Genomic DNA, 14,615 nt, shown 5'->3' with positions numbered 1-14,615 from the left:
GCGTTAGTCGAACTCGTCGTAAAAATAGCGAAAGTCAAACGATTTGTAACACAAACTCAAACTCAAACTCAAACTCAAACATTTATTTATTCAATTAGACTTCTTCCAGAAGCACTTTTGAATCGTCATTACATTCTTTAAATTTACCACCGATTCGGAAAGCAGTATCTATGGAGAAGAACCGGCAAGAAACTCCATAGTTGCTCTTTTAAAGTCATGTCCATATACAATATAATTTTACATTACATGTTACTTACATCTAACTACATATATTATCATAATATGCCAAAGAACTGTCCTGTTATTCTTACGCGACAACCCTCCATGGATTTTCATCTTCCATATATTCCTTAATGCTGTAGTAGGCTCTCTGAACTAATACATTTTTTAAATAAGTTTTAAATTTAACACTACTAAACTCTTTAATACTATGAGGAATTCTATTGTAAAAACGTATACCTTGGCCCATAAATGAATTTTTAACTTCAGCTAACCTACAAAAATTTTAGAATTTACCGATAGCCCATAAAAAAGAAGTAGGCGGTAGTGTCATGCCATACTTTTCCGGTGTGACTTACAGCCCGCCATACCGACGCAAATGTGTTGATTTAAAAAAAAAAAATTCAACCATTTGTACCAGGCTAACTTTTGCACAGGTAACCATCGTCGTGTAGCCATTTACGAAAATCACCATACCATACTTTTCGGACGATTCCAAATGGTCGCCATACCGCCGAAAATCTGCAAAAATTTTTTTTTTTCGCCAAACTTTTTGTACCAGTATTGCATTTGGATTTTTGGAGAGTATTTGATAAAATGTGACCATTATTATATTTGCCATACTTCTAGTAGGGGGAAAAAGTGCTGCCATACTTCATAAATAAATTTATTATTAATTTATAGAAGTGAAGTTTTCTACCACCTAGATCTTTGAAATTTTGTATTCATATTTGTTGAACCTCAAACTTATAGGAAAGATTAATGCCATACTGTTACAAATCGTTCAAAATACGAATAAAATCATACAATTAAAAAAAATCTTATACACATTCGCCATCTCCCACAGGTATGGCATTATCACACTTCTATTTATAATCATTCAGGAGTTGTTGAAAAAAAAAATTAGGGTGTTACAAATGGTTCGGCGAAAAAAAAAATTTGCAGATTTTCGGCGGTATGGCGACCATTTGGAATCGTCCGAAAAGTATGGCATGGCGATTTTCGTAAATGGCTGCACGACGATGGTTACCTGTGCAAAAGTTAGCCTGGTACAAATGGTTGAATTGTTTTTTTTTAAATCAACACATTCGCGTCGGTATGGCGGGCTGTAAGTCACACCGGAAAAGTATGGCATGACACTACCGCCTACTTCTTTTTTATGGGCTATCGGTAAATTCTAAAATTTTTGTGTTACAAATCGTTTGACTTCGCTATTTTTCCAACGAGTTCGACTAACGCCCACGCGACTAAGCCGCCGGTACCAGCGTTCACACCATCGTTTTCCTTTTTGTCATTGCGTACTAAGACCCCTGTAGAACCGCCATCCTGTTACAAATGACTCGAAATTTTGTGTCAGTATATAATTGTTATTTTTGAATTCCCTGATTTTATTGAAAAGATATCGTTAATTGCAATATTAATCTTGTTTTTAGTAAAATTGATACAAATTTACATTGTAAATGCAAACTTGAAAAAAAGATCGATTTTTTAAGAATCGATTTTGTAGGCCTCGATTTTTTCGTGAATCGATTCATTAGACTACGATTCGAATCGATTTAAAAATCGATCTTTTTCGTAAAGAATCGCCATCCCTCAGCAGATACTGAGCCATTCTGCGCACGCGCGGCCTGTGGATAGAGAGCATAGCGTACGGGATGTGGGTGGGAATAGGTGGGTGTTTTTTTTTTTATGTCAGAGCAAGCAAAGGAGCAGATGGGCCACCTGATGTTAAGTGGTCACCACCGCCCATAAACACTTGTAACACTAGAAGTGTTACAGGTGCTTTGCCGGCCTTTTATGGACAAATAAGCTCTTTTCTTGAAGGCCCCAATGTCGTAGTTGTTTGGGAACACCGCAGGTGGCAGATCGTTCCACAGTTTCACCGTACGCGGAAGGAAGTTGCGGGTTTACTTTAATCAGTCGCAAAAATTTCCAATTTTAGGAAGATTAGAAAAAAATCATTTTAACAATAGTTAGGGAAATTTCGATTGACAGAAAAATTACGATGTCAGGAAAAAATTCAATAAGTCAGGAAAATTTCCATAAGTCGGGAAAATTTCTATAAGCTGGAAAATTTCCATAAGTCGGGAAAATTTATATAAGCTGGAAAATTTATATAGATAAGGAAGATTTGTATAAGTCAGGAAAATGTTTATAAGCCAGGAAAATTTCCATAAGTGGGAAAATTTCTATTCGTCAGGAAAATTTCTATACGTCAGGAAAATTTATATAGATAACGAAAATTTGTATAAGTCAGGAAAATGTTTATTAGACAGGAAAATTTCCATAAGCTGGAAAATTTTCATAAGAAAGGAAAATTTCTATAAGACAGGAAAATTCCCATAAGTCTGGAAAATTTCTATATGCCAGGAAAATTTCTATACGCCAGGAAAATTTCTATACGTCAGGAAAATTTCTCTGCCGCAAAATTATATAGAAAGTGTTTTATATAGATAAGGAAAATTTGTATACCTAAGTCAGAAAAATGTTTATAAGCCAGGAAAATTTCCATACGAAAGGAAAATTTAAGACAGGAAAATTTCCATAAGTCCGGAAAATTTAAGACAGGAAAATTTCCATAAGTCCGGAAAATTTCTATACGTCAGGAAAATTTCTATACGCCAGGAAAATTTCTATACGTCAGGCAAATTTCTCTGCCGCAAAATTATATAGAAAGTGTTTTATATAGATAAGGAAAATTTGTATAAGTCAGGAAAATGTTTATAAGACAGGAAAATTTCTATACGCCAGGAAAATTTCTATAAGGCAGGGAAAATTCTATAAGTCAGGAAAATTTCTATACGCCAGGAAAATTTCGATAACACAGGAAAATTTCGATAAGCCAGGAAAATTTCTATACGTCAGGAAAAATACTACTGATCCGATTACAATGAAATTTAGCACACATATAGAAGGTAACTTGGATTAACACATAGGGTAGGTTTTATCCCGGAAATCCCACGGGAACGGGAACTATGCGGGTTTTCCTTTGAAAACGCGGGCGAAGCCGCGGGCGGAATCTAGTTTATTTATATTTATGATGTGTGTTATATTTGAATAATTTATAGCAGTTTAATACGAATTAGTAACAATTATATTTGCATTTGGAACTATAACAATTGAATTGCATACTATATAATTTAAATGTGAATAGTAACATTTGAATTCTTCAGCGCTCGAACTTGTATTTTTATTTAATTTGTATTTGATTGATTGATTTATTCCAATAATAAACGATTTTGGTCAACATCTATGTACAATATAAAACTATTTTAATTTACCTGTTGAGTTAACTCTGGTACAGTGAGCGCTCTATATCCTTGACTGTTGCGAGCTGTGAGTGGCGCGAATCCTGAAAATTTATTTTAAAACTTAACCATTTTTTTATTATTTCATAAATAATTTACCTTACCTTCATTCAATATTTTTTTCAATCTTGTTTTTCGAGCATGAAATGCTGCAGTTATTCGATTTTAGATCTTACTTTGGTAAGATAGGTTACTGCATTAGGCCGGTTGCAGAGCTTCACCGACCATCGTTGCGTACGTCAGTCGCGCTTGTCATATGTATGGAAATTCATAAAACCGTTCATAGCTAGACTGACCACGTAGTAACTAATACTTAATCTGTGGACCGACCATACGCACGCGTATACGTACGCACTGATGGTCGGTGAAGCTCTGCAACCGGCCTTAATGCAGTACAATTGACGTTATTTTCATAAAGTACTAAACACAACCAGACTACCAACGGCCTATTAAGACATTCATTGAAATTAACTCTATATTTCTAGGCAGTAATGTTCAAAGTCGAATGTTTTATATTTGCGTTATACCATAGACTAATATACTCAATTAGTCCATGGTTATACTCAGAAAACTCTGCCTAATACACGCGTAGGCAGAGTTTTACTTCGGATACTTTTTGAGCGTTATTGTGAGTCCAGTTGTTTATTGTACGTCAGTATATAATTGTACACAATACGAATTCCGCCAAACAACTTCTGGACTAACTTTTTACTGTATAAATACGATAAATAACTACTTGACAGCGTCCGCTGTCAGATTATCGCGTGAGTTAGTAACGTAGACAGCGGTTAGTAATGTCCGACGCTAACGCTTGTTATATGCTCAAAAAACATCGCGTGACCCGTCTCTACAAAAACGTTTGTTGAAAGAAAAGTATAGGTAGCTCAGATTACGAAAAAAAATACTGTTAGATAGGTAAAAAAATAAGACATCATTAAAGGTAAAATCTCTCTCTTTCATTACTTACCGGGCATAAAGAAATGTAATCTTGGGAAAGGCACCATATTTACCGCCAACTTGCGCAAGTCAGCGTTCAATTGTCCCGGGAAACGGAGACATGTTGTCACCCCCGACATTGTTAACTGAGTGAACGAATGAAGGTATTGTATTTATTATGTGTGAATGAATGATGGATATTTATTGGATTAATGGCCGATTTTTCAATCCTTAGTTAAAACTTATTCATCGAATATCGTTATACAACCATTTTAAAATGTATTACTTGCCCACTTTTTGACAGGTTTTAGGTGCCGTGTGTGAAAATTGTCCCGAAATATTTATTTATATTTTATTTATTCAAAAACTCACCGAAACCAAATGATTCAGATCTCCATACGTAGGTGACGCCAATCGTAACGTTCTAAAGCAGATGTCATATAACGCTTCGTTATCTATACAGAATGTTTCATCTGTGTTTTCAACTAATTGGTGTACAGATAGAGTGGCGTTGTATGGTTCTACCACTGTGTCTGATACCTGGAAATTGATTATAATTATTAATCTACTTTTTGTTGTGAAGTCCCATGTCCCCAAGTGGGGTAAGGGGCAGATGCATTATACATCTGTTTTACTGATCGATTTTCTTTAGGAACAAGTAGGTGATCAGCCTTCTGTGTCCTGCCAGACCGAGACATTTTTTTTTGTTCGTCTCCACCGGGAATCGAACCCAGGACCCCTCGGTGCTACGCTCACGCGTCAACCACTGTACCATGGAGGCAGTTAATGCTAGACATGGAAATTCTATTAAAATAAATATTACCTTAGGTGAAGGCATAACGCTAAACGTATTAACAATACGATCTGGGTATTCTTCTCTCAATTTACTCAGCAGTAATGTTCCCAAACCTGACCCAGTTCCTCCTCCAAGAGAATGGGTTAATTGGAACCCTGGAAATTTTAATTTTAGCTACGTTAAAGTTAACTTTAACGTTAAAGTTAACGTTAACGTTAAAGTAAACGTTAAAGTTAACGTTAACGTTAAAGGTGACGTTAAAGTTAAATTTAAAGTGAAAGTTTAAGAGGCGGGTTCGAATACCGCCTCGTGATCGATTCTTTTTTTCTTAAAAAAAATAACATTTAAGATTAAACAGATTGGTTATAATTAAAAATGGCACATAATAATATTTACCTTGTAGACAATCACACGGTTCCGCTTCCTTTCTAACCACGTCCATAACAGATTCAACCAATTCTGCCCCTTCTGTATAATGCCCTTTGGCCCAATTATTACCTGAAATACAAAAAAGATATATTTTTTTGAAGTGAAACTTCTTTATCGGGGTTGGAAAAAAATTTAGTGTAACATTTTTTCGTTACGCGTGACATTTTTCCGTTACGCGCCATCTTTTTCTTATCCCCGCCACGCGTGATTCGACGTATTTCTGTAAAGTTGCTTATAGTAATTTTTTTGAAAAATAAGGTCATAAAGAAGTTTCACTTCTTACGTGTGTAGTGTGTAGGTACACTAGTACACGCACACATTTTTTAAAGCATATTACAATTTCTAGGTCTCAAAACAGTATATTATGCTAGATCAATCGTTTTTGTTAAATTCGTTGTTGGAAAATTCTTGCCCAGATCTTACATTCATTTAAGCGTGTTTTTTTTAATTGTTAATACATTTTTAGATATTCAACTATTTTTTTATAATTCACAATCACTACATAGTATAAAACAAAGTCGCTTTCTCTGTCCCTATGTCCCTTTGTATTCTTAAATCTTTAAAACTACGCAACGGATTTTGATGCGGTTTTTTTAATAGATAAAGTGATTCAAGAGGAAGGTAGGTATATAATTTATTAGGCTTTAGACAAAGCAGGCGAAGCCGCGGTCGGTAATCTAGTAACTGATATAATTTAGGTTTTAAAGTTACTCCTTACCAGCACCACTTTGCCCAAAAACGAAGTTATCAGGTCTAAAGAGTTGTCCATAGCTGGAAGAACGAATAGCATCCATGGTGCCTGGCTCCAAGTCTACCAGAACTGCTCTTGGTACATAGCGACTTCCTGGAATATAATAATCGATTAGAATCATAATTATAGTCGCTCAGAATCGGAATCGATTATAATAATTACAGTAATAATCGTAATAGTAATTAGCTTTAAATCTATAGGTACTAATATTATAAAGAGGAAAGGTTTGTAATTATGTATGTAAGTAGGTATGGTTTTACGCATAAACTACTGGACCGATTTCAAAAATTCTTTCACCATTAGAAAGCTGCATCTTTACTGAGCAACATAGGCTATATTGCATTTTCAAAAAAAATAGAGATCCTTACCAAAAATGCAATAATGTAACCCAAGGTGAAAAAAACTCCTTAATAAAAATCTGTCATCGCGTGCGCTGCGGAATCTATTCCTTTAAGTACAAGGATGGTTCTTATGAAAACTATAATATGTTTGAGACAGTCATGGAAGAAATATTAAAGCGTTTAAGTAGGAGTAAAAAAAAAGTTATAGTATGTGGTGATTTTAATATTGATATACTTTTACAAACACAAACGGCAACACGAATTGTTAATTTGTTTCAGTCATTTAATCTGTATAAACTTTTTAATGAACCCACACGAATTACACCTACTTCTGCAACCTGTATTGATAATATATACTGCGACTGCAACTGTTTAGAGAAAAATATTCTCAATACACTCACTTCGGATCACTGTGGCCAGAAAGTAGTTTTTGAATGGGATTGTTTACCTGAATTTAAAAGAATTAATGTTAGGCCTATAACTAAAAAAGGCATTAATAAATTTAGAGATAATATTAATAAAAGCCTGCCCGTACTGAATGATCAATCCTGTCATAATAATCCTTGTGAAATGTTTAAAAATCTTTTTAATTTAGTGCATAATGAATTTGAAAAAATATTTAAAGTTAAATCTTTAAATATTACCAAGGATTTACCATTTAGTAAATGGGCGACACCTAGCATACATAGGTGTAGGATCGTTCTTTATGAGTTATATGGTATGAAGCAATATAATAAAGACCCATCTTTTCTTAGTTATGTTAGAAATTACTCAAAAACTTTTAAAATTGTTTGTTTTACTGCGAAGCGTTTGTATATCAGAGATAAAATACGCGACTCCGATAATAAAGTTAAAACAGTTTGGTCTATTATTAATGGTGAAATGGGTAAAAGCAAATCAAGTAATACCATATAACTTGTTAATAATGGCATGGTTATTGACAAAAATGCTGATGTTGCGCTTGCATTTGAAGATTTCTTTAGTAGTGTCCCTGCTAGCATTACTAATAATTTAAATTCGTCTTCAGCACTTGCAGAGACCTTTTTGAGGGACCATGTTGCGGGGTGCAGCACATTATTTGAATTGCGACACGTAACTGCTAATGATATTGTTACAGCCTTTAAGACACTAAATTTAAAAAATACTTGTGATCTTTGGGGAATGTCCGTAAATTTAGTTAATAATATAATAGAAAATATTGCGAACAATTTAGCTTTTATATTTAATAAGTGTTGTGACTATGGTACATTTCCTAATTTATTAAAGCTTAGTAAAGTTATACCTCTATTTAAGAAAGGCGATCAAGAAGACTGTAACAACTATAGACCTATCTCGATTTTACCAACATTAAGTAAGGTATTCGAAAAGTTAATATTAAACCAATTGACTAGTCACTTTGCATCTAATAATTTGCTGCACACCAAACAGTTTGGTTTCACAAAGGGGCGCTCAACCACAGATGCTGGAGTTGCACTACTAACACATATATATAAGGCATGGGAAAACTCAAAAAATGCTTTGGGGATATTTTGTGACCTCTCCAAGGCATTTGACTGCGTTGAACATTGTACCTTATTGCGTAAACTTAATCACTATGGGATTAAAGGACAAGCTCAGAACCTCATAGCCTCATACCTGCATGATAGGATACAAACTGTAGTTGTTAATGGAGAACGTTCTAGCGGTGCGTCAATTAACATTGGTGTTCCACAGGGATCTATTTTAGGACCCTTCTTGTTCTTGGTATATATCGATATCGATAGATAGGTGTGAAATAGTTCTGTTTGCAGATGATACCTCATTAATATTTAATGTGGATAGGCATGACCCAAATGTTGACGAAGTGAACAGTGCTCTTTTACACATATCCGACTGGTTTACTGCTAATAATTTATTATTAAATGCCAAAAAAACAACTTGTGTTGAATTTTTACTACCAAACGTTAAAAAGTTAAGCAGAAATATTACCTTGAACGGGGAGGTATTACACCCTACAGAATCGACTGTATTTCTTGGGTTAACATTGGACGAGAAACTACAGTGGGGAGCCCATGTCAACACCGCTGCAGGTAAGCTCAGTTCAGCAGCATATGCAGTCCGAAAGGTAAGGCATCTCACCGATGAAGATACAGCTAGATTGGTTTATTTCAGCTACTTTCATAGTATTATGTCCTATGGAATTCTACTATGGGGCAGGGCAGCAGATATAGAAACTATATTTATCTTACAGAAAAGAGCCATTCGTTCTATATATAATTTACGTGCTCGGGACTCACTAAGAGATCTCTTTAAGAATACTGGTATCCTTACTGTACCATCACAGTATATATTTAATAATATTTTGCATGTACACAAAAACGCCGACTTACACACAAGAGTGGGAGATAGACACTGTTATGGCACAAGGAACAGAAATAGAATTGAAATGCCATTTTTCCGATTAGCTAAAGTTAAAAATTCATTTATGGGTCAAGGTATACGCTTTTACAATAGAATTCCTCATAATATTAAAGAGTTTAGTACTTAGTTCTAAATTTAAAACTTATATAAAAAATGTACTAGTTCAGAGAGCGTACTACAGTATTCAGGAATATATGGACGATAAAAACCCATGGAGGGTTGTCGCGTAAAAACCACAGGACAGTTCTTTGGCATGTTATTACAATACTTATATGTTGTTACATATGTATTTTGTAAAATTGTAAAACTGACATGATTTAAAAGAGCAACTATGGAGTTTCTTGCCGGTTCTTCTCCGTAGATACTGCTTTCCGAATCGGTGGTAAATTTTAAAATATGTAATGACGTTTCAAAAGTGCTTCTTTAAGAAGTCTAATTGAATAAATAAATGTTTGAGTTTGAGTTTGAGTTTGAAAAAAAACGTGAACATGTAGGTACCACGGGCGAAGCCGGGGCGGACCGCTAGTATACAATATTATAATAATTATTATAGTCATAATCCAAGTACCGTACCTATATCCTACTAATATTATAAATGCTGGATGGATGGATACTGTTACTCTTTCACGCAAATACTATAAAACCGATTACAACGAAATTTGGTATGTAGGTAGCCGAAGACTCGGAATAAGTTATAGACTACTTTTTATCCCGGATATCCCACAATAACGGGAACTGTGCGGGTTTTTTTAAACGCGGGCGAAGCCGCGGGCCGAAATCTAGTTCTATTATAAAGTAGCTCGGTTATGTAGTTAAGTTTTTCAAGTAAAACAATATTTGTTTACGTAATAAATTCCTTTTTCTCTGTATAATATTCGTCTAATATGACTTTAAAGCAGTTAGAATATGAATTCAGGTTGAAATGGATTAAAGTTGAGTTTGAGTTAATGTTTTTTTTTTTTTTTTTTTTTTTTTATTAATTTACCATTTAGTAACACTATATAACCTTTACAAATTTTCGCCAAACTGTAAAACAGTTTGTTGGCGTTGCGCTCCTACTTATTATAGATTAACCTAGGTTATACATTGCCAAATTAGTTAGTTGATAAACAAACACTTAAATACCGCTATAAATGACATACATAGTATAAAACAAAGTTTACATAGTATAAAACAAAGTCACATTTCTCTGTACCTATAGGTTATACATTGCCAAATTAGTTAGTTGATAAACAAACACTTAAATACCGCTATAAATGACATACATAGTATAAAACAAAGTTTACATAGTATAAAACAAAGTCACATTTCTCTGTACCTCTAGGTTATACATTGCCAAATTAGTTAGTTGATAAACAAACACTTAAATACCGCTATAAATGACATACATAGCATAAAACAAAGTTTACATAGTATAAAACAAAGTCACATTTCTCTGTACCTATGTATGCTTAAATCTACAAAACTAAGCAACTGATTTTGATGCAGTTTTTTTTTTTTTTTTTCTGTTAGAGTGATTCGACAAGATGAAGGCTTCAGTATAATATAAATAATCTATATTATGTTAAGCTAATACTAGATATTTGACAAAATGTATTTTTTTAATTTACTCTTTACAGATCCTATTTTTAATTTATTATCGTCTAGTAAAATCGGGTACATGTTACAAATTTTTGGTATATAATATTTTCTAGTTCGCTGGTCGTAACAATTTTTTGTTATTGGTACATAAAATTTTCTTACTTTTGACGCTCTTGTATTAAATCTAAACTGTTTAACAATCTTAAATTCGTTACTATAGTACGTGTCTATTGCATTTAAATATATAGCCTTATAATTTACAGGTAAGATGTTACAATGGGGAAATAATTTGTCATAATTATTTTTAAATTTCTTTCGAACTTTCTTATGAACTAAATACTTAAGTAATCTTACTTGTAGGTTCTTTATTTGATCTAAGTATGTTTTAAAAGTTAGGCCATAACAACTCAGTCCATAACTTATTATTGAGTCAGCAAGTGCATAGTAAACAACGTACAGAGTATGTTTATTTAAAATCCGACTTAGGTAGTAAAACTGTCCCAAGACTGATCTCAAACGATTACACACATAATTTACATGTAATTTCCAATTAAAGTGTTTATCAATTGTCAACCCCAAATATTTAATATTGTCAACGACATCCAACTTACTACATACACAGTTAGTTTTATTATTATGAAAACATTCATACGTGTGGCCTATTAAATTAATTTGAAAAGCTGAATTTTTAGCATTTTTATTGTGTGGTGAATAAATATATAGACATTTTGTTTTTTGTATATTGAGAATTATACCATTGTCATGTGCCCACTTACACACGTTCTCGAAATCCCTCTGTACTCTGTCCACCATGACTGCTGTGTCGTTGCCGGCGAGCAGCAGGCACATGTCATCTGCATACATACAAACCCTACAGTTCTTGACCACATTCGACACGCTGTTCACATGCATAATATAACCAACCGGGCCGAAAACGGAGCCGGTCGGGACTCCTAACTCCACAGGTATCTCAGCTCCAGTCGTTCCATTGATGACGGTACGTAAAGTTCTATTCGCCAAATATTCTCGGAACCATTGGTTAATAATTGGTCCCCTTACCCCACATTCGTCCATAGCCTGTAAAAGCTGCTCGTGGCCCAGCGTGTCGAATGCTTTTTTATAATCTATAAACAGTGCCAGGACCCGCTGCCCACCGCCAAGCCCTGTGTTTACATAATCTGAAAAGTCAGTTAAAGCCGACGCAGTACTACGACCCTTCCGGAAACCATGCTGTGTTTGAGACAATACATTATTACTTTCCAAAAAAGAAGTTATTTGTTGAATAATTATTTTTTCTACAATTTTATTAATTACGCACAAGATGGCTATAGGTCTGTAATTAGAATAATCCAAATGACTACCATGTTTATATATTGGCCTAATTAGAGATTTCTTTAATTCTGTTGGGTATTTTCCATTTGATATACACATATTTATAAAATTTGCCAAAACGGGACTGACTTTTTCTTTAACATATTTTAAATCTTGAACCCTAATTTTGTCTATGCCTGGGGCTTTATCACAGCTTAATTTGTCAATAACCTTCTCAACCTTCTCTTTGCTCACTTTTAAAAATCTAAAAGAAACATTACTCGTTTTAACATATTCATTACGATCTAAAAATTTTTGATTACATTTATGTTTTATACTTACAATTTCTTGTGTAAATGTTTTTGAAAAATTATTACATATACTCTCAATGTTCTCATTCTCGCCCAAATATTTCATTATTGTCGCATCTACATTATTTTTGCTACGTCCCAGCCATTCATTAATTTTACACCATATTTTTCTAAAATCCCCTTCACATTTCTGTAGTTCCCCCTGCTTATATTTATTTTTGGCAGCATTTATAATTTTATTTGTTTTATTTCTATACCTAGTATATTCTAACCTCTTATTCATATTTTTAGGATATTTTTTCCAAGTTCTGAATAGTTCATCTCTTCGCTCAATCATTCCCTTAATTTTTTTAGTTACCCATGGTTGTGTTTCCCTATGAGAATTTTGTACAATTGCTACTTTAGAAGAATTATAAATGCTGCCAAACAACGAACTCAATGTTTCATACAACATCAATGGGCAATTTAATGTCAACAATTCCGACCAATCAACATTATCTAATTTACTTTTAACTAATTTATTACACAAGGTATACTTTAATGTCGGTACATACGGTTCACAAACGTTTGGCACGAGATCTAAGCGCGTTCCTATAAGCCCCCCTAGTCAAGTGGCTTTCTGTTAGCGTAGCGTTCAATAGAATAGACTACGAATGTATGAGATTGACGTAGGCTGTAGATAAACGTATCTACAGGTTACGTCAATCTCATACATTCGTAGTCTATTCTATTGAACGCTACGCTAACAGAAAGCCACTTGACTAGGGGGGCAGGTGATGATCTGACAGCTTACAGGTGAGCATGTGTGCAGAGACGCTCGCCGCGTTGCGCGTACGCACCCACACATGGTCAATGCACGACGACTGCACGACGCCGTCAACGATCGCCTCGCGCGTAATCTCACTCGCCGGTATTGCACATCTTAAGCCGTATTCACACATCATATTCTTATATTGTGAAATTGTGTTATTCAGTCTGTTGTTTAACAAGTCCAAGTTTACGTCACCTATGAATAATATATCATCCGATGGTAATATCTGCTTAAGTAGAAGATCACACTCACTCAAAAATTGCAATCTATTAGAGTTCGGCGGTCGGTACGTTGCAATTATGTGAACTATGTTTTTATCTGTTTTTAATTTTCCAACTAGTATTTCCGAGGCTGAAGTTTCTTTTATGTCTGCGTAAAAATTCAATGAGTTCTTAGAGTATATCAATAAGCCCCCTCCCCTTTTATTTTCTCTTGTATTTGCATGTAAGTTGTATTGCGGTATTTTATAAAACGATAATTCTTCTTTTTTTACATTTACTTCCGATAGTATTATTATATCTATTTTTTCATCGCAAAGTTGTAGTAAGACCATAAATTCACTAAAGTGTTTTCTTAATGATCTTATATTTAGGTGTACTATATCTAATTGTTTTTGTTTGCCTTTAAAATATTTGCTCCAATCATTCGTATCATTGTATCGAGTATATTGTATTCCATCATCCAAATTGTCAAGTGAAGTATCCATAAAAGATTATAAAATATATTTTAATACTGTATGTATGAGCCTTAACACAGTAACGGTAAATAATAGAATAATACAGTATTACGTTGCTAATTACTCGACTTGTGTTTCTTCGGTTTGAATCAGGGACTTAATATCTTCTTCACATCTTATATTAAAAATTTGTTTTTCAGACTCATTTTTTTTTACTAATATGCTACAATTTTGAAACCATATATATGAATATTTTGATCTTAGCTGCTGCTTGGCGGTCCAAAAAAGTTTGCGTTTTAATGGGGTCATTTCTTCGTTAATAAAAATCCTTTGTTGATTTTCATTACCATAAATGTTGTGGTTAGTAAGAAGAATTTTTCGTTTCTTTATCCACCGGTCCCTAGCCGCCTTAGACCGCAGCGTAAGAAGGATCGGGCGCGGTCGACGCGGCTTATCGTCGTATGTTGAGTTAGGATTAAGTTGAGTTTGCTCCCGGGCCTCGGAGGGTCGCCATGACGCGGCAGTCGCCACACAGACGGCGGGGGTATAAGGCCTGGCTGTTAACCCCCGTCGCTCAGGGTGATAGACGGCCACCGTTGGGTTTTAGTGGGTATATGGCTTCCCAGCGAGTCCCACATACCCCCTTGGACAGTAAAACTACCGTAGAGGCATTTCCCAACGTTAAAAAAAATGTTGTGTGGTTTTATGAAACCACGGTAAAAGTGAAACTGTTCGAACGGTTCCG

General features: G+C 34.4%; 2 protein-coding genes across 2 annotated transcripts in view; one reads left to right on the top strand and one right to left on the bottom strand.

Moving 5' to 3' along the window:
* Zpr1 (zinc finger protein Zpr1) overlaps positions 1–14,615 on the top strand; it is a 152,079-nt gene that overhangs the window by 38,892 nt on the left and 98,572 nt on the right. The window lies entirely within an intron of this gene.
* LOC149475292 (tubulin beta-2 chain-like) overlaps positions 1–14,615 on the bottom strand; it is a 32,912-nt gene that overhangs the window by 16,886 nt on the left and 1,411 nt on the right. The window contains exons 3-8 of the mRNA XM_089713638.1: positions 6,407–6,532; positions 5,656–5,757; positions 5,287–5,414; positions 4,836–5,003; positions 4,495–4,609; positions 3,501–3,571 (exon numbers count right to left, since the gene is read on the bottom strand). Coding sequence (XP_089569764.1) covers positions 3,501–3,571; positions 4,495–4,609; positions 4,836–5,003; positions 5,287–5,414; positions 5,656–5,757; positions 6,407–6,532 — 710 coding nt within the window. The remainder of the gene's footprint in view (positions 1–3,500; positions 3,572–4,494; positions 4,610–4,835; positions 5,004–5,286; positions 5,415–5,655; positions 5,758–6,406; positions 6,533–14,615) is intronic.

Source organism: Colias philodice, chromosome 31 (genome assembly GCF_061535455.1).
Source record: "Colias philodice isolate Cphi_HAF_F1 chromosome 31, ilColPhil1 Martin Lab GWU primary, whole genome shotgun sequence".
Taxonomy (NCBI): domain Eukaryota; kingdom Metazoa; phylum Arthropoda; class Insecta; order Lepidoptera; family Pieridae; genus Colias; species Colias philodice.
This window is presented reverse-complemented; position numbering and strand designations above follow the sequence as displayed.